The sequence below is a fragment of the Lactuca virosa genome, chromosome 3, assembly GCF_052849685.1.
Source record: "Lactuca virosa cultivar CGN04683 chromosome 3, Lactuca_virosa_CGN04683_v6, whole genome shotgun sequence".
In the NCBI taxonomy this organism is placed as follows: domain Eukaryota; kingdom Viridiplantae; phylum Streptophyta; class Magnoliopsida; order Asterales; family Asteraceae; genus Lactuca; species Lactuca virosa.
This window is the reverse complement of record NC_136428.1, coordinates 100,301,991-100,326,861: the sequence shown is the minus strand read 5'-3', so window position 1 is coordinate 100,326,861 and position 24,871 is coordinate 100,301,991. Positions and strand designations below refer to the sequence as shown.

The following is a 24,871-nucleotide window of genomic DNA, read 5'->3' as shown; positions in this document are numbered from 1 at the left end:
TACATACGGACTCCGTTTTCGTCTGTCTTTTTACCGTTGAGTTTCTATTAATGAGATATTCAACTCTTATTTAGGTCGCGTAGGCCAAAAACCGCTCAAACTAAAATTCGAGTTTCGGTCGTGCACTGTTATGCCAAATCTTAGAAAATTCATAACTTCCTCATACGAAGTCAGATTTGGGCGTTCTTTTTTTGTATGTTCTCGGTTTAACGTATACTACACATTTTGTTTAGATCACTAAGGTTAAAAAATCTTCTACCGTAAATTCACTATTTACGTCTCCCGGTGCCGTGCCGGTTTTGCAGTAAAACTTCGACGTGCCATAACTTCTTCGTTATAACTCGGATTTCAGCGTTCTTTATATGTACAGAACCCTTGTAACATATACTACAACTTGGTTAAGATTAATAATTCTAAATAATCTTCCATCAAAAACTCATTTTAGATGTTCATCGTCTCTAAATTGACTAGCCCGGATCTGCGGGCGTTACAAAAAGCCTAAAAATGAAGATTTTTAAAGTTTACATAAAAAACAAATCACAATCAAATTCTCAATGAAATTCCAAAAGGTATACTTACGGTTAATGTTTTAAAGACTCGTTTTTTAGTTGAATTGACATGATGTTCGGGTGTCGGTTTTACCGTCAGTTTATCCGGTCCGAACATTGGTCTACATCTAGCAGTGGTGTATGTCGATTTTCGAGTTGTGTACACGTCGGATAACCTGATAGGATCCCAGGAGACTCGCAACTCAAGCAAAATAGTAGAGAAAATTGCTTGAAGGAGAACGACATCCAGTACAAAGAGAGGAGACATTGGAAAAAAAGAAAAAAAAAGGAGTGTACGTATCAGGAGGGAATGATACGTATACTACTTGATATTATGTTTGGTAGTGAAAATATCCGTTAGATTTTCCGTTTATTCCATTGTTATAAATAATACAAAATGTGTATACAGTATTGACAATAAAGACCCTACATCATAAATGATATAAAACTAGATCATAAACTAATAAATTTGCTTGAAAATGAGCTGTTTTTTAACGAAATAAGTGAATGTCAACTATATAAGTCCAATATACCGGTTAAAACGAGTTTGTATCGGTTTTATCACATCGGTTCAACCAGGTTTTTGAAAAAAAAAATACTTTGTTCGATTTGGTCTATAAATTTGCATAGAATTTCTCTTGTTTTCAGTTCAACTGGTTTAAACTGGTTTTTAAAACATTGCTTAGAGCATCTTTGATGAAAATTATTATTATTATTTATTTATTTATTTAATAAGGATTCAATCTTAATGGAGTTAATAACTTATTTAATGTTTTTAACTAATTAATATATATATTGAATGATGAATATATGTTTTGTATATCTTATCCTTTGTAATCATATTTTATTTTACTTTTCATTATATTTTAGTTTTAAATATTTTAAATTTATTTACTAGTTAATTATTTTTATAAAACATTTTAATGAAAATTTATTTATGCAATATAAATTTATAACGATTATATAATATTTTTATTTTGTTTATAAATAGAATGTATTAATTTTTTCGTTTTTTATGTATGTAAAGTAAAAACATGATATACTTTTATTTCTTTTTTCGTTTATTTGTGGTATCAACGTCTATAAAATATGATGTATGTTTAAAAAATGATTAATTAAATTAAAGAGTATTATAAAATATTTTAAATAGATAAAATAAATTAGTTAAAATTAAAAAAAAAACTATTTAAAAAAAATCAACCATTGGAGATTGTTTAATTAAAAAAATTAAACTTAATGAAATAATAAAATAACAAAAATTTAAATCAGAATAGAGTTTTACTTGGAGATCTCTTATAATATTAATATCATTTTTTTTTTTAAATTTAAATGTTATAGAAAATCCTAATTATTAAGTGTTTGTATTATTTTTAATTCAACATGGGAAAATGTTGTAACAAAAGGTGACATAAGCCAGCCGACGTGGGGGCAAGTGTGAGCGCAGCTTCTACAAAAGGAAATTGTCAGCTAACTTTGTAAAACCAATCCTTCTAATTTTACATAATTACAAATCCCGTCCCTAAGTTAGAGTTAAAAAAATATCTCGACTTCAACTTCCATGGAAAATCATGAAGAAAACAGTATGCTCCACAGAATATAAATAACCATCCCTTTCTCCCATATTCTCTTCATTCAGGTGTCTTCTTTTGATTTATACCCATTCCCCACCATTCAAATAAATTATTGGGAAATCAATCATCTTTTGTCCTCCACCTTTTTGTTTTCATTTGAATCGACTGTACTAAACTCAGAATTGAACTGAAGCAAAGATCAGTACGATCAGTTTCAAAGACGAAAAGGATTCAGCGAACAATCAACGACTTTCCTTTCTCTTTATCAATCTTCGATCCCGGTAATTGAGCCCTGAATTTCGGATTTTGTCAAAACTGTTTGTAAATTAGTTTTTTGTATAATTTTATCTCCTTCGTTATTATTTTCATAGTTGATGGTTTGATCCTTGTGTGTTTGTTTATCTCAGAGTTTGCGCTGATTTGAGGGAAAAAAAAGCGGGAAAATGAGTGGAGCTGTGCTGGTGGCTGTTGCTGCCGCCGTCGGTAACTTAATTCAAGGATGGGATAACGCCACTATTGCCGGTAAGCCGCTTATAAATCATATTATTGCGATTTGAAATACCAGTGTGGTTTCATTTCATAGTTCATGTGTTAAAAATTGAAATCTAGATTTATCTTTCTGGATGATAATTGTTTATTGTTGTTGCAATGCGATTTAGGGGCTGTTTTATACATAAAGAAAGAGTTCAATTTGCAAAACGAACCAACGATCGAGGGTCTAATTGTGGCTATGTCGCTGATCGGTGCGACTTTAGTCACGACTTGCTCCGGTGCAATATCAGATTCGGTTGGCCGACGTCCGATGCTGATCATCTCTTCTGTTCTTTATTTCTTTGGTGGTCTTGTTATGTTATGGTCACCCAATGTTTATATCCTTTTATTGGGTAGACTATTAGATGGTTTTGGAATCGGATTAGCAGTTACTCTTGTTCCCGTTTACATATCGGAAACATCACCGCCGGAAATCAGAGGTTCACTCAACACTTTACCACAGTTCATGGGCTCCGGTGGAATGTTCCTTTCCTACTGTATGGTTTTCGGGATGTCGTTACAGGAGTCACCAAACTGGAGGTTGATGCTCGGCGTTCTTTCAATTCCATCCTTCCTTTATTTCATTTTCACGATTTTTTTCTTGCCGGAGTCTCCGAGATGGCTGGTTAGCAAAGGAAGAATGGTTGAAGCGAAGCAGGTTTTGCAGAGATTACGTGGTAGAGAAGATGTTGCAGGTGAGATGGCTTTACTGGTGGAAGGACTTGAAGTTGGGGGACAGACGACTATTGAAGAGTACATAATAGGCCCTGCACATAATCAACCCATCACAGAAGCTGATAAAATTAGGTTATTTGGTCACGATGAAGGGGTATCTTTGATTGCTCGACCTGTCACCGGAAAAAGTACGATCGGAATTGCTTCCCGTCAAGGAAGCGCTAGTAGCAACGGTGCCCCATTTGTCGACCCGCTTGTCTCCCTCTTTAGCAGTGTCCATGAGAAACTTCCGGATGCTGTTGGAAGCAAAGGAAGCATGCTTTTCCCTCACTTTGGAAGTATGTTCAGTGTTACAGGAAATCAAGAGAAACATGAAGATTGGGATGAAGAGAGTGTTGGTGGTAGAGAAGGCGATGATTATCAATCTGATGTTCCTGGAAACGACGACAATGATGATAATTTACAATCTCCGTTGATTTCCCGTCAAGCTACAAGTATGGAAAAAGACATGATTCATCCTGCTTCAAGTATTATAAGTATCAGAAACAACAGCGTTGTTCATATCGACGGAGAACAAGTGAATAGCACTGACATTGGCGGTGGTTGGCAGCTTGCCTGGAAGTGGCCGGAAAAAGATGTTGAAGACGGGAAGACGAAAGGAGGGTTCAAAAGAATCTATTTACACCAAGAGAATGGTGCCGGAGCTCACCGTGGGTCACACATTTCACTCGCAGGTGCCGATATGCCGGCGGATGGCGAGTCCTTTCAGGCCGCCGCCCTGGTGAGCCAGCCTGCACTATACTCTAAAGACCTCATGGACCAGAACCCGGTCGGACCGGCCATGCTTCACCCGGCTGAAGCTGCAACTAAAGGCCTAAACTGGTCTGATCTTTCTGAACCGGGAGTCAAGCATGCATTGTTTGTTGGAATCGGTCTTCAAATACTTCAACAGGTAATAAAAATCAAACGTCTAGCTCTAATTTTTCACCTTTTAATTAGGGTTCTCCAATTAAATCCAACTTGTTTTGTCAATTTCATGTTTAGTTCTCTGGCATCAGTGGAGTTCTTTACTACACGCCTCAGATCCTTGAAGAAGCAGGGGTTGGTGTTCTTTTATCAAATTGGGGGATTAGTTCAACTTCTTCATCTCTTCTCATTAGCAACATCTCAACTTTGTTGATGCTCCCTTGTATCGCTGTCGCCATGAGACTCATGGATATATCTGGAAGAAGGTAAATTACTCGCTCCAGATTACAAAATTAAGAAAATTAGAATGGTAGAATTGAGATATAAACGAACAGAAGATGATCCGTTTTGTGATATTGCAGGAGTCTGCTGTTGACGACTATTCCAGTATTGATTCTGAGTCTCATAATTTTGGTAATCGGAGGTTTGATAGACTTCGGGAGTGTTGCAAATGCAGCGATTTCGACTGCTGGTGTTGTGATCTATTTCTGTTGTTTCGTGATGGGATTTGGTCCAATTCCCAATATATTATGTTCAGAGATTTTTCCTACCAGAGTTCGTGGGATCTGTATAGCCATTTGTGCCCTCACTTTCTGGATCTGTGACATCATTGTGACATATTCTCTGCCATTGTTGCTTACTTCTGTTGGTTTGCCTGGTGTTTTTTCGATGTATGCTGTTGTGTGCATCATATCCTGGGTGTTTGTTTTCTTGAAAGTGCCGGAAACGAAGGGTATGCCATTGGAAGTGATCACAGAGTTCTTCTCAGTTGGTGCAAAACACAAAAATTGACTCGGGGGGTTTTGGTTTCAGAGTGTGTTTTTGTAATTTATTTCATACGGTTTTGTTTTGGTTTAAATTTTGTGAGATTTTGGAATCTTTTGTTTTATTTTTTACATATAATATGGGGTTGAATATTTGGGTGTTTAGTGGCCACTTTATCATATAGGTAAACATAAACATGTATGTACATTTTAAAGATGTGATGATCTCAAAAAAAAAAAAAAAAAAAAAAAAAGCACATGAAAGGAGAAATGATTTTCATTATCGAGTGCAAAACTCCCATTTGTAGGCCAAGGTCATTTTCGCAATTTGCATGTAATTCTTTAGTGCATAGAGAGTTATGTGTATTTGTGTATCATAGTATGCCCAATTTCGAAGTCCATATCCTATAGCCTTAAATTCTTGTTATTCATTGTATCCATTTGGTTAAATGATATCTATTTTTTCACGAGAAAATAATATTTTTTGTGGAATCAAAGCCAAAACACTAGCCATCTTTCTTTCCCGTTCTCTTCCCTTCTATTCCATCGACCCTTCCTCACGATTGACTTCCATCTCTCTTTTCCTTCTATTCCGTCGGCATCATGACTGCCAACATCAACCCTAAGCTAACCATCGAGAAACCTTATAGAATCACCAACATCAAAACATTCATTCCTCTCGGATATCTCAAGTTGACCACTAGTCTCCTCATATGGCTTCTTCCTCGTCTTTGACCGTTTTGAATACAGAGATCCAACCCTCAAACTGTGGTCCAAACCGGAATTATAGGGACAGACGCAATGGCCACGGGCGCAACCGGAACTATCACCACCAACAATCTTCCACAGAGTGAAAAGCAACAGCAGTCACCGTAGACGTCGCCATCCAGTGAACTGTCGTTCCAGACGCAACAATGAACGCAACAAGGTCGGGCTGCCAATAGCCAATCGTAGGCCTTATTGTGGGCCGCTTAGTCCCCATCCTATCTCATGTACCTTTCTTGAGCTGTCAAAAACAACCCCAACCTCCCCACTACCTACCCTTCCAATCACATCCGACCCAATAGTGCCATCTTACTTACTTGTCAATCCATCGACCATACTACTTTACATCGACCATCTATGTTGGCTACGTCTTCGATCACCGCCCAAACAACCTCACACTCATCATCGATGTTGGCTACATCTTCGGTCATAAACCATGATCTAACTCATTACATGCAAACTCATGCCAAACATGGCATTCCAAAAACCATGCACACACTCTCTCTCTCTCTCTCTCTCTCTCTCGTATATATACAAGTAATAAGGACCCATATTGGCAAAAGCCATGGATGAAGAGTTCATATCCTTATCTCCGATGACACTTGAATTCTTGTACCGAGACCCAATGGGATAAATATTATTTAATCGATGTGGCTCTTTAAACGCAAACTAATTCTTATGGTAATTTAACTGTACAAAACATAACTTCTCACAAAATAGAAAAAGCTAACACATCGGTATTGATTGTGATGAGACTTTTCAGCTTGGTTGTCAAACTAGAAACTATACCCACAGTCATCAACCTGGATATCTCTCGCCTATGACCCATCCATTAGCTCGACGTCACAAATGCATTCCTCCATGGTAATCTACATGAAATCGTCTTTATACACCGCCGCCAAGATTCGTGACATTCAGTTCAAATATCATTTATGTAACATGGGACGGTCTCTATACGGCCTCCAGGCGCCTAAAACGTGGTTTTAATGCTTTGCCACACTTTTCGTGATGTAACACCAGTCGAAATAGGTCAACAACAGTCGCATATGATTATAATATAATAAACTTACTTTGTAGTTCATGGCAAATTCTAATACAAATATGAACTTTCATACCTACCTTATGACATAAATCAAAGTACATGTCCATACGATTCCAAAAATATATAGAACGTCTAAATCTGACTTCGCATGAAGAAGTTATGATAAACTCTAACACTATAAATCTTTATATCAAGAGGAATTTAAAATAGACTTAGAATTAGCTATTGGAGTCTAAACGAAAGTTGTAGTACCCGAAAATACCTACGTGTGGATATAAAGAACGTCAAAAACGGAGCTCGTATGCAAAAGTTATGACCTTCCGAAGATGTAGCTGTCGAGAGCATGACACATGGCAGAAACCCTAATCTGTCAGGGCTCACGACGTGAGCATGTATTCTCACGACGTAAGGAGTCAAACGAACACTTTTCAAGGCTAGAATGCAGATGACAAGTCTACAAAGTGATAAGTTTAAAGCTCATGACGTGAGCATAGATTCTCATGACGTGAGGAGTCAAACGGACACCTTCCGAAGCTAGGAACGCAAATGACAAGTCTACGAGGTGATGCAGCCTGGCCTCACAACGTAACAATAATTTCTCACGATGTGAGAGTGTCTTAGGCAGCCTATAAATAGCAAGCTCGACCCTAACCATTCTTACACCAAACCTCTCTCATTTCTCTCGTTTGCTGAAGGCATTCCGCGTCCCGAGCCCGACGATCACGAACCGCTGACCGTTTCTAGTTATATTCTATAAAATCACGCTACTAGGATGAGTTTCACGGCCCCACTTTTTAATGTTTTCGGGGGAAAATTCATGCTAAATATTATATACAAGTTAATATTATGTTTATATGATAGTATCGTATAATCTATGATAATAACATACTAACAAGTTTGAGATTATACTAATGTAACCCCAGAGTTATACTCGGGAGTTATATATATTATGTGTGATATAGCCCCAGAGTTATATGTAACGCCCGTGTTTCTAGGCTAGGCATTAATATTGACATAATAGTATAGGTTAACCTTTGTAACTCGTTTAGAAGAAATGAAAATGAATTATGTGAATGTTATGTGAAAATTATGTGTTTTATGCTTAATTATTACGGTTTAATTAATTAAGAATAAAAATGAGCGTCGAAAATAAATATTAGATAAAGCCGATATTTATTAAGAAAGTTTTAGTGGTCGTGGCAAGGATTACGGATATATAAAGAATGCCGAAATCCGAGTTATAACGAAGAAGTTATGACCTGTCGAAGTTTCGCGACAAAACCGGCACGGTGCCGAATGACGTAAAAAGTGAATTTTTGATAAACTACTTTTTAGCCTTAGTGATCTAAACGAAAGTCGTAGTGTTCGTTAAACCGAGAGTAGGTATAAAAAGAACGCCCAAATCTGACTTCGTATGAGGAAGTTATGATTTTTCGAAGTTTCAGCTTAGCAGTAGATAGCTAAAAACTCGAATTTTAGATCTATTGATCTTTAGCCGATACAACCTAAACGAGAATCGAAGGTCTCGCCAATAATAGCACAACGGTAAAAAGACAGACGAAAACGGACGTCGGATGAAGAAGTTATGAATTTTTAACGGATTTCCTGTCCCGGTCTGTTAAAAATAATAATATGAAAATTAAATTCAAAATTAGCCGACGAAGTCTAAACGAAAGTTGTAGAACATAGTTTTATCTACGCGTGCATATAAAGAACGTCAAAAACGGAGCTCGTATGCGAAAGTTATGGATTTTAGAAGTTTTTGCACAAAAATCGAGAAATTTCGCATAGGTGGACTTCGACCACGTCACCCTCGCCCAAAACGTGCCACGTGTCCGAACTGCTGAGTCATCTGAGGCCACCTGTCGACGCGTGTCGCATTCTCTTCGGACCGAAGGCTCGGCCAATCAGAAGCTGCCTCGTACCCCTTTCTCGCGTGTCCAACCTTCGCAGGGAGTGCCACGTCCGAAGTCTCAGACTAGACCTCGGTCCAATCAGGAGCCTCCAGCGAGACCCTCGCATGCGCAACCCACGTGCGAGCCACCTGCGCGCCTTCGCTCTGCTGCTGCCGCGTGTCCTCGCTGCTGACTCATCTTCCTTAGCCGACTTCGGATCTCACCCTATAAATAGAAGGCATGCGAGCCTTCCCGGGTAATTTTGGGAAATTGCCCCTTTTCACCCATTTTTCAATATTTTCACCATTTTAACATCCCCCGAAGCCCCGATATCGATTATAGCACCCGGAACACGTCCTGGAGTGCCCGAGAAGCCCGAGAAATTTATTTTTTCGGTTTCGAAGCCCGACCCTTGCAGAGCCCGGTTTCTCAATAAAACTCCCGGTTTTATTAGAAACGATCGTTTTAGGAAACGAAGTGCTGCCCGATTATCGTTAAATCAGGTGGGTGTGTAGTTACTTTCACCTTACACATAGATATGAAGTATTTTATATAAAATGCGTGCTGTGTGAATATATATTGTTTGTTTATTTGAGATGGATGTTGAAGGAATGATTTATACAGGTTTTTAAATAATTTTAAACTGTATATGTATTTTTATCTACAAAAATGTTGGGTAAAACATGGGTAGATGAAATAGTGGGTGTGTGATGAAAGGTGAGTTGGATAAATGAGATGATCAGTGATATAGATCATGAGTTGAGGGTGAGTGGTGAAATGAGATCATGAGTTGAGAGTGAGTGGTGAAATATGAGAGAATCACTTACCCAAACGTGGCCCCCGTCATTCAACAGAGTATGGATGACAACCATGGACTATTCTAGATGATCTGTCGAACACTAGCAGGCTCGCAACCTGTAAGTGTGTGAACTATATATTCATCAGCTGTACTCTAAAAACCCATTGACATGTATTGCGGGGGGGATTCCCGTGGGAAATACTGTCGATAAATAAGAGCTATGGACTTAGCACATGGCGACGATGTGACTTCGTGCCTATTTGACATAAATTGTTGAGGGAAAGCAATGTTGTCACCCCGATGTTTGTCTTAATTGACATAAATTACAGAGGAAAGCAATGTTGTCACCCTATTGGTTGTCTTATTTGACATAAATTGAAGAGGAAAGCAATGTTGTCACCCTATTGGTTGTCTTATTTGACATAAATTGCTGAGGAAAGCAATGTTGTCACCTTATTGGTTGTTTTATGTTAGGTTGTCTTGTTTGACATAAATTGCTGAGGAAAGCAGTGTTGTCACCCCGATGGTTGCCTTATTTGACATAAATTGCTGAGGAACCCCCGAAGCAATGTTGTCACCCCTAGTGAAAATCCTTAGGCTAGGTCCCTTGTGATAGTTGTTTTAGGGACGTAAAGTGACGATAATGGGAATGGGTAATTAGGGTTATTTTTGGTTGATGAAATTAATAAATTTATTGTTGATTGAGAACTTAATAAGTTTATTATTTATTGTGGGTTGAAAACCCTATATGCTCACCAGGCTTCCAAGCCTGACCCACTCAGCTTTTTATATTACAGGTAGTGGACCCCGAGCATAGTCGGATGATGATGAGTGATTTTTGGATTATAGGCCAGTAATTGTAAATAACCGTTGTAAGGCTTATAATGTCTTGTTTATGCTTTTGATCTGTATTAGAATATGACATCCCGAGGTTTTGATATAAAAGGAAATTATATATTTCTTAAAAAAAGGTTTTGATAAACTTTTATCATGTTTTGTTTTGGGAACAAATTCCGCAACATCTTTTAAAAGGATTACTCTGATTTTATTTTAAAAAGCATAAAATAAATCGGTCTTTTCTGGCCGAGAAATTAGGGGATGTCACAGTTGGTATCAGAGCATTAGTTTAAGCGAACTAATAAATTGTAGGATTTCTAGACTTAAACTTAGAATGCTAAGTGATGATTGTGAGATAAATGTCTACCATATTTTAGACACGAGCACTAGTTTATTTTAGGAAAGATGCCTAAAATGCTTTTATGTGCTAAATGCTATATGTTTGCCATATATGCCATTATTTGTTCGGATCTATGGTCTGTTGCTGATCGGACCTGGAAACCTTATGTGTGTAGGATTCTAAGCGTATGATTACGAGATTAGAACTAACATGTAAACGTTTCGAAATGATAAGGAGATTTATACGTCTATCGTAAATAAAGCTTTCCTATCTTAAGTTCTCGCCCAGTACACCGAACGTTTGTTTGGGTGTACAAAACGTTATGGTGAAGACTCGTAGAGAATTGAGTAGATAGAGGAAATGAAAAGCTTATGATAGTGAATGATACCTATAAGAAGATATCGTAAGAGTGGTATCTTGCCTTTAGAATATGTTTGATAAAATAACGGAACGTTTAGAGGGGTACGGTACGTCTGAAGTACACCTTCGATTGGCAGGATGATGGAATGATTGGTGTAATTCTTGAAGTTGTCCCATCGTCTGGAATTTCCATCACCAACCAAGTTGAAGTAGAATTGATGATTGAGGATACGCATGGAAGAAGTCCTAGTAGAGTCTAGGAAAATTTTATGATTAATTGGACACATTCGTATGTGTTAAACTGTTTTGTGATTTTAGGACTTGGGGACTACAAGACAGTACTTGGGACGAGTATGAGTAGGTGTGAATAGTAGTAGATATCTATACTACTGGAAACACATAACTCACACTTGGATTAGGGAAAGTCACAAGGTTACCAAGGAACTAGTAATTGATTCCGTCTTATTCTAGTCTGTCGTTACCATCGTTTCGGTAATGACTAAGAAGATGATTGTTATTCCGACCCTAGTGGTCATATCAAATTGAGTCTGACTACGATGAGTTTGTTACGTGGTTCAGAGAACCAAGTTCGATGTAGCAGTTGACTTAAGCCAAATTGAAGTAAAGGATGATCAAAGCGATCAATAGAAGTATCGCACTCATTGTTAAAGAAGTTGGTAGTTAGAAATGATACATGTTGAACTGTGATTGTATCACATTAGAACATGAAGGAAGGTATAGTTTGTTCCGAAATTTGTCCCTAGGAGATCTGAGTCTAAGTAGTGCATTATAAGATGAGAGATCATTAGAACATGACCCATCGGTCTGTTACAATAAATGAAGGAAAGTACTTATTCTAAGAAGAAGAATGAGTCCTCAATAAGGATTTATTTTGTAACATGAAGGTTACAATTGAAAGTCCTACGGAGATCTGAAGCTTTTTAGGATTAGCTGGATATTACCGAAGGTTTATCCAAGGCTTTTCTTCGATCGCGACTCCATTGACAGCTTTGACTCACAAAGGAGCTGTTTATACTTGGAATGAGAAGCATAAGGAAGATTTTGAGAAGTTAAAGAAGAAGTTGTGTGAAGCACCGATTCTTTCGTTACCTGAAGGAGTTGATGACTTCATAGTTTATAGTGATGCCTCTGGAGTTAGGTTAGGTTATGTTCTGACCCAAAGGGATAAAGTGATAGTGTATGCATCGATGCAATTGAAGGAGCATGAAAAGAACTACCCCATTCATGATCTGGAGTTGGCATCAGTAGTATTCGCCTTAAAGATATGGAGGCACTATCTTTATGGCATTAAATGCAAACTTTTCACTGATCATAAGAGTCTTCAATATCTCTTTAATCAGAAGGAATTTAACATGAGGCAACGACGCTGGCTAGAGTTACTCAAGGACTACGACTGTGAGATACTTTACCACCCTGGTAAAGCAAATGTTGTTGCTGATGCTCTCAGTCGGAAGGTAAATCTTGAAAAGAAAAGGCTAAGAGCATTGAGAATTGAAGTTGTCTCGACAATTGTGGAAGGTATAGAGAAAGCTCAAGAGGAAGCTTTATAGAAAAATGACCGAAAGGAAGGACGTTTGGATAAAACATTGGTGTTTGATACAAACGGTCAAGGATTGAAGGTATTCAAAGGTAGGATATGGGTACCTAAGACGGGAGGAGTAAGAGATCTTCTGATGGAAGAAGCTCACAAGACCATGTACTCGACTCATCCCGGCAGTACAAAAATGTATAAGGATCTAAAACCCTATTACTGGTGGCCGACGATGAAGCTCGATGTTGCTAAGTATGTGGCCGAGTGTGTAACTTGTGCTAGGGTTAAGGCACAACATCAGAAACCGTATGGGAGTTTAGAACCTTTACCTACACCTATGGGTAAATGGGAAGATATCACTATGGATTTTGTGACTAAACTGCCCAGAACAAGGAACGGTCACGACGTGATTTGGGTGGTCGTTGATCGCTTCACTAAGAGTGCGCATTTCATAGCAGCCAACGAGAAATGGTCTATGGATAAACTTGCGAATTCTTACGTGAAGGAAATTGTGAGGCTTCACGCTGTCTCATTAACGATTGTATCCGATCGTGACAGCCGTTTTACCTCAAGGTTTTGGAGGAGTTTACAAGAAGAATTGGGTACCAAGTTGTGTTTGAGTACAACTTACCATCCACAAACCGATGGTCAGAGCGAACGAATAATTCAAACATGGGAGGATATGTTGAGAGCATGTACCCTGGAATTCCAAGGTAACTGGGATGAACACTTACCTCTAGTAGAATTTTCCTATAATGATAGTTTCCACTCGAACATTTAGATGACACCTTATCACGCTTTGTATGGAGAAAAGTGTCGAACGCCGTCATGTTGGCTGGAAGCTGGGGAAAAGCAGTTTGTGGGACTTGAAATAGTCCATCAGACTGCTGAAAAGTTGAAAGTGATTAGGGAAAGGATGTTAGCAGCTCAAGATCGTCAAAAGAGCTATGCTGACAAGAAAAGACAACCGATATCATTCGAAGTTGGAGATTCGGTTTTACTTAAAGTCTCGCCGTGGAAGGGACTTATAAGATTTGGTAGAAGGGGAAAGTTGAGTCCAAGGTTTATTGGACCATTTAAAGTTCTTCAGAGGATCGGGAATCAAGCTTACAAGCTAGAATTACCGGAAGAACTGGAGGGTATTCATAATACCTTTCATGTGTGTTATTTGAGAAAGTTCACAGGAGATGTGCCCGACATAATTCCCATTTCTGAATTAAGGTTGGATGAAAACAAGAGATTGATTGAAGAACCTGAGGCAATCGTTGACCGTAAGACTAAGAAATTGTGACGCAAAATGGTCTATTTAGTGCTTGTGCGTTGGAAACATACGAATGGGCCAAATCTCACCTGGGAAACGGAGAGTGACATGATGAGTCGCTACCCGTATTTGTTTGCTGATGTGTGATTCCGGGGACGGAATCATTCTAAGGGGGAGAGAATTGTAACGCCCGTGTTTCTAGGCTAGGCATTAATATTGACATGATAGTCTAGGTTAACCTTTGTAACTCATTTAGAAGAAATGAAAATGAATTATGTGAATATTATGTGCAAATTATGTGTTTTATGCTTAATTATTACGGTTTAATTAATTAAGAATAAAAATGAGCGTCGAAAATAAATATTAGATAAAGCCGATATTTATTAAGAAAGTTGTAGTGGTCGTGACAAGGATTACGGATATATAAAGAATGCCGAAATCCGAGTTATAATGAAGAAGTTATGACATGTCGAAGTTTCGCGACAAAACCGGCATGGTGCCGAATGACGTAAAAAGTGAGTTTTTGGTAAACTACTTTTTAGCCTTAGTGATCTAAACGAAAGTCGTAGTGTTCGTTAAACCGAGAGTAGGTATAAAAAGAACGCCCAAATCTGACTTCGTATGAGGAAGTTATGATTTTCGAAGTTTCAGCTTAGCAGTAAGACAACTAAAAACTCGAATTTTAGATCGAGTGATTTTTAGCCGATACGACCTAAACGAGAATCGAAAGTCTCGTCAATAGTAGCACAACGTTAAAAAGACAGACGAAAACGGACGTCGGATGAAGAAGTTATGAATTTTTAACGGATTTCCTGTCCCGGTCTGTTAAAAATAATAATATAAAAATTAAAGTCAAAATTAGCCGACGAAGTCTAAACGAAAGTTGTAGAACATAGTTTTACCTACGCGTGCATATAAAGAACGTCAAAACGGAGCTCGTATGCGAAATTTATGGATTTTAGAAGTTTTTGCACAAAAATCGGAAATTTCGCATAGGTGGACTTCGGCCACGTCACCCTCGCCCAAAACGTGCCACGTGTCCGAACTGCTGAGTCATCCGAGGCCACCTGTCGACGCGTGTCGCATTCTCTTCGGACCGAAGACTCGGCTATGAGAAGCTGCCCCGTACCCCTTTCTCGCGTGTCCGACCTTCGCAGGGAGTACCACGTCCGAAGTCTCGGACTAGACCTCGGTCCAATCAGGAGCCTCCAGCGAGACCCTCGCATGCGCAACCCACGTGCAAGCCACCTGCGCACCTTCGCTCTGCTGCTGCCGCGTGTCCTCGCTGCTGACTCATCTTCCTTAGCCGACTTCGGATCTCACCCTATAAATAGAAGGCATGCGAGCCTTCCCGGGTAATTTTGGGAAATTGCCCCTTTTCACCCATTTTTCAATATTTTCACCATTTTAACATCCCCCGAAGCCCCGATATCGATTATAGCACCCGGAACACGTCCTGGAGTGCCCGAGAAGCCCGGGAAATTTATTTTTTCGGTTTCGAAGCCCGACCCTTGCAGAGCCCGGTTTCTCAATAAAACTTCCGGTTTTATTAGAAACGATCGTTTTAAGAAACGAAGTGCTGCCCGATTATCGTTAAATCAGGTGGGTGTGTAGTTACTTTCACCTTACACATAGATATGAAGTATTTTATATAAAATACGTGTTGTGTGAATATATATTGTTTGTTTATTTTAGATGGATGTTGAAGGAATGATTTATACAGGTTTTTAAATAATTTTAAACTGTATATGTATTTTTATCTACAAAAATGTTGGGTAAAACATGGGTAGATGAAATAGTGGGTGTGTGATGAAAGGTGAGTTGGATAAATGAGATGATCAGTGATATAGATCATGAGTTGAGGGTGAGTGGTGAAATGAGATCATGAGTTGAGAGTGAGTGGTGAAATATGAGAGAATCACTTACCCAAACGTGGCCCCCGTCATTCAACAGAGTATGGATGACAACCATGGACTATTCTAGATGATCTGTCGAACACTAGCAGGCTCGCAACCTGTAAGTGTGTGAACTATATGTTCATCAGTTGTACTCTAAAAACCCATTGACATGTATTGCGGGGGGGATTCCCGTGGGAAATACTGTCGATAAATAAGAGCTATGGACTTAGCACATGGCGACGATGTGACTTCGTGCCTATTTGACATAAATTGTTGAGGGAAAGCAATGTTGTCACCCCGATGTTTGTCTTAATTGACATAAATTGCAGAGGAAAGCAATGTTGTCACCCTATTGGTTGTCTTATTTGACATAAATTGCAGAGGAAAGCAATGTTGTCACCCTATTGGTTGTCTTATTTGACATAAATTGCTGAGGAAAGCAATGTTGTCACCTTATTGGTTGTTTTGTGTTTGTTTGTCTTGTTTGACATAAATTGCTGAGGAAAGCAGTGTTGTCACCCCGATGGTTGCCTTATTTGACATAAATTGCTGCGGAACCCCCGAAGCAATGTTGTCACCCCTAGTGAAAATCCTTAGGCTAGGTCCCTTGTGATAGTTGTTTTAGGGACGTAAAGTGACGATAATGGGAATGGGTAATTAGGGTTATTTTTGGTTGATGAAATTAATAAATTTATTGTTGATTGAGAACTTAATAAGTTTATTATTTATTGTGGGTTGAAAACCCTATATGCTCACCAGGCTTCCAAGCCTGACCCACTCAGCTTTTTATATTACAGGTAGTGGACCCCGAGCATAGTCGGATGATGATGAGTGATTTTTGGATTATAGGCCAGTAATTGTAAATAACCGTTGTAAGGCTTATAATGTCTTGTTTATGCTTTTGATCTGTATCAGAATATGACATCCCGAGGTTTTGATATAAAAGGAAATTATATATTTCTTAAAGAAAGGTTTTGATAAAATTTTATCATGTTTTGTTTTGGGAACAAATTCTGCAACATCTTTTAAAAGGATTACTCTGATTTTATTTTAAAAAACATAAAATAAATCGGTCTTTTCTGGCCGAGAAATTAGGGGATGTCACATTATACTCGGGAGTTCTGTATATACTTGTTAAGTATGTTGCTATTATTAGGTTTATGTTAGATAAAACTTGGTTTTACTTCAAGTTATAGTTGTTGTACTGCCTAAGTATTATGAAATTAGGAGTAATGTTTAAAAGCATAGTCTAGTAAGTTAGGGTTTTAGACTCAAATATGCTTTCACTATTAGAACCATAGGAGGTCGACAAAGTCTACATGAGCTATTTTATTCATCAACTAAGATTGGAAATCTTAGTGGAAATCCTCTGACTGTAACCGTTAATCCCGTGTGAGCGAGGAAGTTGTGTGTATAGATTTATGCAGGTTAACACCCCACCCGTGGTTGCTAGCTACAACCCACGGTTTTACGGGTGACGAACTTGCCCATTTTTCCAACAAGGAAGTTGTGTATAGATCTATGTGGGTTGACACCCCCACTCGTGGTTGCTAGCTACAACCCAACGGTTTTCGGGTGACAAACTTGCCTAATTTATTTTATTCCGACGTCGATGAAGCGTGCAGAAATCTATTATTAAGGTGCGACAGTTATAGCACCATTCAGAGGTAGTGACGCCGTATTAGCAGCGATTACGGACTCATGGTAGCACAATTTTAGAAGCATTATACTTTGTCGATATACAAGTATGAATGTTAAGTATAAGTTTCCCAAACCCTTATACTCTAGGTACAAGAAACTTGTAGGTATACTACTTGTTCATTAAGTAGACAATTATACCTAGCACACACACTCGTATAGAATTGAAATAAGATTTATACGTAGCGGTTTTTACTCGTATAGAATTGAAATAAGATTTATACGTAGTAACCTTCGTTTGTATGGGATTACAAACACTTATATGCATAGTATATGAAACTTATAGGTATACTACTAAGTAAACCATTATACCTAGGATATATATATACTATATGTTAGAAACAAGTATGAGTCCGAATGATATTTTCAAACTATGTTCTATACTTTTCGAACTTGGAAAAAGTACTATTTTTACTCTGAGTCAAAACCTGTGGATTCACCAACTTTATGCTGACGTATTTTCAAAATGCATGTGTTTTTAGGAACTTGATAAGCTGGAATAATAATATAACTTTCTATTATCAATAAAGGTATGTAGTTTATAATAACTCTTTTATAATGTTTAATATATGTTATATAACTGTGATACAAGGAATGACGTTACACCGCCCGGTGTTTCCGCCGCCGGCTGGGGGTGTGATACGTGAGTACTGTTTTTTCACAGCCCCTCAGACTCATATCTTTTTGTTTATTGCAATATTTATTCTACTGCCTACTTGCTACTGTACGTCAATGACATTATCCTTACAACATCCTCCACCACAATTCTCCACCAGATCATTGCCTCACTTGACAAAGAGTTCTCCATGATTGGCCTTGGTGCTTTGAACTACTTTATTGGGATTTCTGCTACTTGTTTAACTACAACCTCATTTATGAGCCAATCTTAATATACTACTGATATCCTTGAGTGTGTCGGTATGTTTAACTGCAAACCATGTAGAACCCATGCCGATACATAATCTAAACTAGCCAGATCATAGAACCCATGCCGATACATAATCTAAACTAGACAGATCATGTCCCTGATCCCACTAAGTACTCCAACTATTTTCGCTTAGTTAGTTTTGCAGAGATGACTATGTTGTGTGGGTATTGTTGTATATATGTGTGAAAAAAAGAGAAACTTATTGATATTTTTGTTTTACCACACACATTCTCTCTTTTGGTCTTTCCAAAAAAAAAATTATTTAAACTCTGAAGTTAAAACCGAGAAAACATAATTATCAAATGATCAATGCCCACGGACAATTATGCGTTGTGCAGAGAATCAAATACTTGTACCGTACAACCTCCTTAAGCATCCGGGAGCAGTCTTCCACTACAGTACAGACATGGGATGACCCGGATGTTGAAATTTCATGGGTAAAGTTATGCAAGAAGGTTCGACTATCCAGAAGAACAGATAAGAATTAAGTCAGAATTCTTGATCCCTCTTGCGAACAGAGATCGAAGGCTTCAGTTCCATTTCTAGTCTGAAGCTTTTGAGTCACAAAAACGCAGCCCTACGGACGAAAAAAGAAAAAGAAAAATGGCGAGATGGTCTTGCGATTTCAGATACCTTCTCATCCTCGTTGTAATCGGATTCATATATACCCAGGTTCGACGTAATTTCAACACATTTTTTAGGCAAATCGATTGAATTCCATCCATCTAGGTCTAGTTAATCGCTATCCTCAGTTGCTCATATTCTATGTTATGCATCTTTCCTGTTTAATTCCTGATTGGTGAGTAACTATTTAACTTTGGCTTATTTTACTTTCTTTTTCATCAGGTGAAGCTTTTTGCCACACAATCTGAGTACGCCGAGGCACTTGAAACTGCAGTACGTATATTGACCTTACATAGTGTATATTTGTTCTATTTTCCTAGTTATATATTCTCTATTGCTTGAAGATATCAACATTTTAGAGCCTATGTAGTTGATAATTTATTCATCTAAACAATGTAATCATATTGATCTACTCAATTTCATCCTTCGTATCTGTTTTACCCTAGAAAACTTATTAGTTGTTGACTTGTTTCTTGGCACTATTGATTTTGTGTGCTGTCTATCCTAAAAATTTCTATTGTGCAAGTATTTAGTGAACATCTGGATCATAACAGGTGGAAGCAGAAAATCATTGCAGGAATCAGATGCGGTTACTAATTGATCAGATAAGCATGAATCAGGAAAATATTGTGGTTTTGGAAGGTAATTGATCTCATTTGATTAATGCATCCTGCTGTTTCTTCTTGTTTTTTCCATTATGATTTCATGGTTGTTTTTGTTTCTTTCATCAAGAAGAGACTGTTTTCTTTAATGTGACATTCTAAATTTATTTATTTATTTTTTTCAGAAAAAGTAAAACGTCAAGAACAGGAGTGTGAACATCTGAGGGCACTTGTTCAAGATCTTGAAAGTAAGCTTATTCCATGGATAACTTAGTAGAAATACCACATTTATCTTTATGGATGAAAACGTGTTACCAGTCTGATCTTATACTTATCAATTTCCAGAAAAAGGTGTCAGAAGTTTAACACGGGAAGAACAGGTTTGTATAAGAATAATAAAACCAACTTTATAATTCTAATCTCCTGTCTATCAATTTTTATTTATAATAAAGTATGTACATCATCATTCCAGGCACCAGTGGCAGCTGTTGTAATTATGGCATGCAATCGTGCTGATTATCTAGAAAGAACTATCAAATCTATCTTAAAGTATGTTTTTCTTCCATAAATGTTTTCTTATCTTAAATTTTTCCATAACTCAATTAAGCTTCTGTCGACTAATTATTCAACCATTCTTCATGATTATCAGATATCATAGTTTTGTCGCATTAAAGTTTCCTATTTTTGTATCCCAGGTACGCATGATTTTCATAATTTTCTTAATCTTTAAAGGAAAATTGCCAGAAATAGCAATGTACTTTACTCTTTTTACCAATATACGTTTTATTTACTTTTTATTCATAATAGATATGTAGTTACATTTCTTTACCCATAAAAGCAGCTTACTTACATTTTTATACTGATAAGGGCAATTTGTAACTCATAACACATAATAGCAACATATGAACAATTTTGTGCTCATAATAGCAGCGTACTTACATTTTTTAACCAATATTGGCCATATTTAAGAGATAAAGTACATGCACAATATTGGTAGCAAAATGTAAGTATATGTTGCTATTATAGAGTTCATAGCCCATAGTACGTCGTTATTTTTGTACAATTTTCATATCTTTAAATATTATAATTTTCAGGATGGGTCAAATTCTGATGTTAGAGCAAAGGCACTCAGTTATGATCAACTGACCTACATACAGGTAATGTCATCATATATGTTAATATGTTATTGCTTGAGCAATGAATGATAATATGTTTCAGTTTTGATCTTCATTTCAAAGCTTCATATCGATTTTGGTCCCTTAAGACTTGAAATACAGACCAGAAATGAAAAATATTTTGATATTGGACTACTTATGTAAATTACTCAGTGGCTTATGTGCTCCAATATATTGAATTGAAGTCTCTCTGTAAAATATGTTACAGCACTTGGATTATGAACCTGTACGTACTGAAAGGCCTGGGGAGTTAATTGCGTATTACAAGATCGCACGTAAGCTATAAATTAAATTTATAAGTTTCATTTAATCTTTACTTTATGCATTTCCACCGTATTTTCAGGTCATTACAAGTGGGCAATGGATCAACTGTTTTACAAACATAAGTTTAATCGTGTCATCATACTTGAAGGTATGAATTTTGAAGCATATCACTTTTGTTTTTTGTTATTTAGAATTAGAAAGAACACTATGAGTTTAGAGTAGACATTCATTGGATGCAGACGATATGGAGATTGCTCCTGATTTTTTTGATTACTTTGAGGCTGGAGCTGGCCTCCTGGATAAAGATAAGTAAGTGGCCATTTCTTTATAAATACTATGTCCATATTGTTAATGAAGGGTAAAATGGTCATTTAGTTTCGTTCAAACGGTTTATCCAGTTGAAAAGATAAAGAAATTTGTGTACACAACACTTTATCGAGACAGACATCATTACTCATTCAGTCACTTTATAGGTCAATCATGGCCATCTCATCATGGAATGACAACGGGCAAAAACAATTTGTGCATGATCCTTGTAATTCTAATCTTCTTTTTTTTTTTTTTTTTCTCAATTATCCTAATAGAAAACCATTTGTTTTTAATCTTGTTAAATAATTAAATTTGCAGATATGCTATATCGGTCAGATTTTTTCCCTGGTCTTGGATGGATGCTAGCTAAACCTACATGGGATGAGCTTTCTCCAAAGTGGCCAAAAGCATATCCTTTTTGGCGAGTTTATATTTTGTGGTTCAAACTTTTAAGTTTTAAATATAATTTTCTTTGACAAAAGATTACTTACTGGGATGACTGGCTAAGATTACAAGAAAATCACAAAGGGAGACAATTCATTCGTCCAGAAGTATGCAGGACTTACAATTTTGGGGAGCATGTAGGTATCTTCTATATCAACTTTTCATTTCATCTTTTGTTTAATCATACATAAAAATAATGCAATAGATTGATTACTTACTTGTTTCTATATGTTTTCAGGGTTCTAGTTTGGGACAGTTCTTCCAACAATATCTTAAACCTATTAAACTCAATGATGTCAAAGTTGATTGGAAATCAATGAACTTAAGCTACCTAATGGAGGTAAGCATTTCAATTAAAACTAATTTAATAAGTCAACAGCTAATTAATTAACTAACCATTTTCATTGTTTTTGTAGGATAAATTTGTGAAGCATTTTGCAGACATGGTGAAAAATGCAAAACCTCTTTATGGAAGTGATCTTGTTTTGAAGACAAATAATGTAGATGGAGATGTGCGTATAAAATATAAAGATCAATCACATTTTGAAAAGATCGCTCAACAATTCGGCATTTTTGAAGAGTGGAAGGTATAAAAAAAATCAGATAAAGGACAATATAGTCATTTTACTTGGAACAATGACTAAAAAATGTTACAAAAACCTCCAGTAAGAACTAAATTTGCAAAAAAGATACTTTGGGGGATCAAAAGTATAAAAAGAGATAAACTCAGGGACCAAAGTTGCAGTTTATTCAAATAACAACCTATGTTTTTTACTTTATTCAGGATGGCATACCAAGAACAGCGTATAAAGGAGTTGTTGTTTTTCGGCACCAAACATTAAAGCGAGTATTTCTTGTGGGGCCAGATTCCCTTCACCAATTAGGGATCCAAAATCTTGTTTAAATCAAATCTTCTCTCAAAGTCAAAGGTACAGCAAAAATATTTTTTAGGACGAAATTGTTGTTCTTGATTACTATATATAGAAAGATGTATCGGTAAATATTAGAACAGTTGAGGTAACATTTTGATGAAAAAAAAGTAAACTAGAGAAGTTTCCACTTTCCAGATTTAACTAAGGAATAGAAAGATGGCCTTGTGCAACAAGAGACGTGATACAATCATCAAACATTTCTTGAATCGACTTGAACTTAAACCCTAAACTGGTTATCTTTGTCGTGCTAAACTCATAATATGGTCGATCATGCTGCTCAAACCTGCAAATTAGCTTTCAATTAGTTATAGTAAGTAAGTTATAGCAAATTAATTTTCAATACCGTTTTGGAATTGGTAGTGTTGGATAACGTGATGACAGAATCGAAACAAGTTCATCATTGTTGATTACAGTTGAGCTGCATAAATATCGTCCTTGAGCTTTTTCATGTTCATAAACTAGAATATGACAAAGAGCAACATCATCTATATGAACATATCCCATCCTTCCATGCCATTTAAACCTCTCTGTTTCCCCTGTTCATCAAAATACGTATACGTGTATGTATTTAGGAATAAAATAAAACACATGGTTATGGTTTTAGTAGTTAGGGTTATTAGAGAAGAGAAGTTACCTTTAAGCAATCCGAGGATATCTGATGCTGTAGAACATAAAGTAGGAGGTAAACTTGGTCCAACAAGAAACGAGGGAAGAAGAGTCACGAGATTGATCCCGTTTTCATTGCAAAACTCCCACGCTGCTTTTTCCGCCATGGTTTTCGAAAGTACATACCAGATCTGATACTTCTCACAGATTTCAACGGAACTCCAAGAGGACTCATCCACGGGTTTTTCAGGGTCAAATTTGTCTTTTACTCTTACTGTAGAAGATGATGAGGTGAACACGACTCGTCTCAGTGACGGATTCTTCTTACATGAACGTAAGACGTTCAGTGTCCCATCAACAGCCGGCTTTAAAATCTCCTCCTGAAAAACAACATTCAGATTGAAGAAGCAAAACACTTCATCATGCTTAAAACTGAAAGCAGAAGCGTACGTATGTAACATACCCTAGGGTTTGTAATATGTCCGAGAACAGGGGAAGCTGTGTGGAAGACGCCTTCACATCCCATGATTGCATCATCGAAGCTTCCTTCTTCTGTTAGCTCTGCCTTCACTAAGCGGAGTCTCTCCTTTGCTCCTTCTAGTTTCCATAGGTGAGCTAGTTTGGCTTCATTTGCTGCGAATTTAATTTTAATTAAAAAAGAAAGAAAAAAAAAGGGTTAGTAGGATGTTATATAAGGAGGAAGAGATTGAAGATGGTGAGACACAGACTGGGGTCTCTAACAGTGCCAACGACATGATAACCAGATGAGAGGAGTCGCTTGATGAGCCAGGATGCTAGGAAACCGGATGCACCAGTTACACAGACCTTGCGATGAGTCATTACTTTTTTTGGAGGCATAATGCTTTGATTTTTCGAAATATATTGTGCGTGTCTGAAACGTTTTCAAAAGATGGTATGGAGAAGGTATGTCACGTAATGCTTGTGAGGTTTAGTTTTCTTTGAGAAATAGGACAGATGTTGGTTTCAAAGCATCAAATGCAATGCTGCAATGCAAATCAGTTGACCAACAATAGATAAAACAAAATTCAAGGTCTTTTACTTTTGATAGAAGAAACTAAACGATTGGAGAAATTAAATATCCTCGTACTTTTTCTTCTTAATTATCTTATTACCCATGTGAAATGGTGACAAGTGTCATATTTGGATAAAATTGATAATTTTTTAAGACACATGTCATCATTTTACATGGGTAGAAAGATAAGTAGTGCATACGAGCCTCCATGGCGCACCGGCTAACCCCACGTTGCAAACATGCCCTGGAGTCACTGCAGACGAGCCTCCATGGCCATAGAGGTTAAGTAGTGTCAGGATTTGAACATGAGTCAATAGGTTATCCAACATATCTTCCACATACTACATTACTAATATTATTCCACAGTCTTTACTTTCTCCTTTGTTACCCCTTTCTCATTTGACCAATTCATACAGACTTCAACATCATAGCATATCATCGAGCTCACCCTG

At 37.2% G+C, this 24,871-nt stretch overlaps 2 protein-coding genes and 1 pseudogene across 4 annotated transcripts; 2 read left to right on the top strand and 1 right to left on the bottom strand.

Annotated features, from left to right (window-relative positions):
* The first annotated feature begins 2,142 nt into the window (after nt 1–2,142).
* On the top strand, nt 2,143–5,208 carry LOC145166290 (monosaccharide-sensing protein 2-like). Its single transcript, XM_079085229.1, has 5 exons — nt 2,143–2,400; nt 2,527–2,641; nt 2,779–4,277; nt 4,370–4,557; nt 4,654–5,208. Exons 2-5 carry the CDS (start codon nt 2,563–2,565, stop codon nt 5,081–5,083), a joined length of 2,196 nt encoding a protein of 731 aa, XP_078941355.1. The 5' UTR covers nt 2,143–2,400; nt 2,527–2,562; the 3' UTR covers nt 5,084–5,208.
* Nucleotides 5,209–18,716: 13,508 nt separating this feature from the next.
* CGL1 (alpha-1,3-mannosyl-glycoprotein beta-1,2-N-acetylglucosaminyltransferase) lies at nt 18,717–22,921 on the top strand. Of its 2 annotated transcripts, XM_079085227.1 has the most exons (17): nt 18,742–19,102; nt 19,277–19,327; nt 19,609–19,696; nt 19,842–19,904; nt 20,002–20,036; nt 20,129–20,205; nt 20,306–20,351; nt 20,751–20,813; nt 21,040–21,106; nt 21,175–21,243; nt 21,335–21,404; nt 21,569–21,630; nt 21,723–21,813; nt 21,892–21,985; nt 22,087–22,188; nt 22,265–22,435; nt 22,633–22,921. In XM_079085227.1, exons 1-17 carry the CDS (start codon nt 19,034–19,036, stop codon nt 22,750–22,752), a joined length of 1,338 nt encoding a protein of 445 aa, XP_078941353.1. In that variant the 5' UTR covers nt 18,742–19,033; the 3' UTR covers nt 22,753–22,921. The 2 variants fall into 2 exon arrangements, with proteins under 2 accessions (XP_078941354.1, XP_078941353.1); XM_079085228.1 differs by lacking the exons at nt 22,265–22,435; nt 22,633–22,921 and having other exon boundaries at nt 18,717–19,102; nt 21,892–21,989.
* On the bottom strand, nt 22,922–24,254 carry LOC145166288 (tetraketide alpha-pyrone reductase 1-like; annotated as a pseudogene). Its single transcript, XR_013740469.1, has 4 exons — nt 24,115–24,254; nt 23,415–24,019; nt 23,124–23,316; nt 22,922–23,063 (listed from the first exon to the last, which is right to left on the bottom strand). The product of XR_013740469.1 is annotated as a tetraketide alpha-pyrone reductase 1-like (transcript).
* Between the last annotated feature and the right edge of the window lie 617 nt (nt 24,255–24,871).

Bases quoted from the DNA above. Each gene is read 5' to 3' on its own strand.
- LOC145166290 (XM_079085229.1), top strand. From the start codon at position 2,563: ATGAGTGGAGCTGTGCTGGTGGCTGTTGCTGCCGCCGTCGGTAACTTA. The intron at 2,642-2,778 runs GTAAGCCGCTTA...AATGCGATTTAG, and splicing joins GGATAACGCCACTATTGCCG to GGGCTGTTTTATACATAAAG. The intron at 4,558-4,653 runs GTAAATTACTCG...GTGATATTGCAG, and splicing joins ATGGATATATCTGGAAGAAG to GAGTCTGCTGTTGACGACTA.
- CGL1 (XM_079085227.1), top strand. From the start codon at position 19,034: ATGGCGAGATGGTCTTGCGATTTCAGATACCTTCTCATCCTCGTTGTA. The intron at 20,352-20,750 runs GTACGCATGATT...TATAATTTTCAG, and splicing joins TTCCTATTTTTGTATCCCAG to GATGGGTCAAATTCTGATGT. The intron at 21,405-21,568 runs GTAAGTGGCCAT...GTCACTTTATAG, and splicing joins GGCCTCCTGGATAAAGATAA to GTCAATCATGGCCATCTCAT.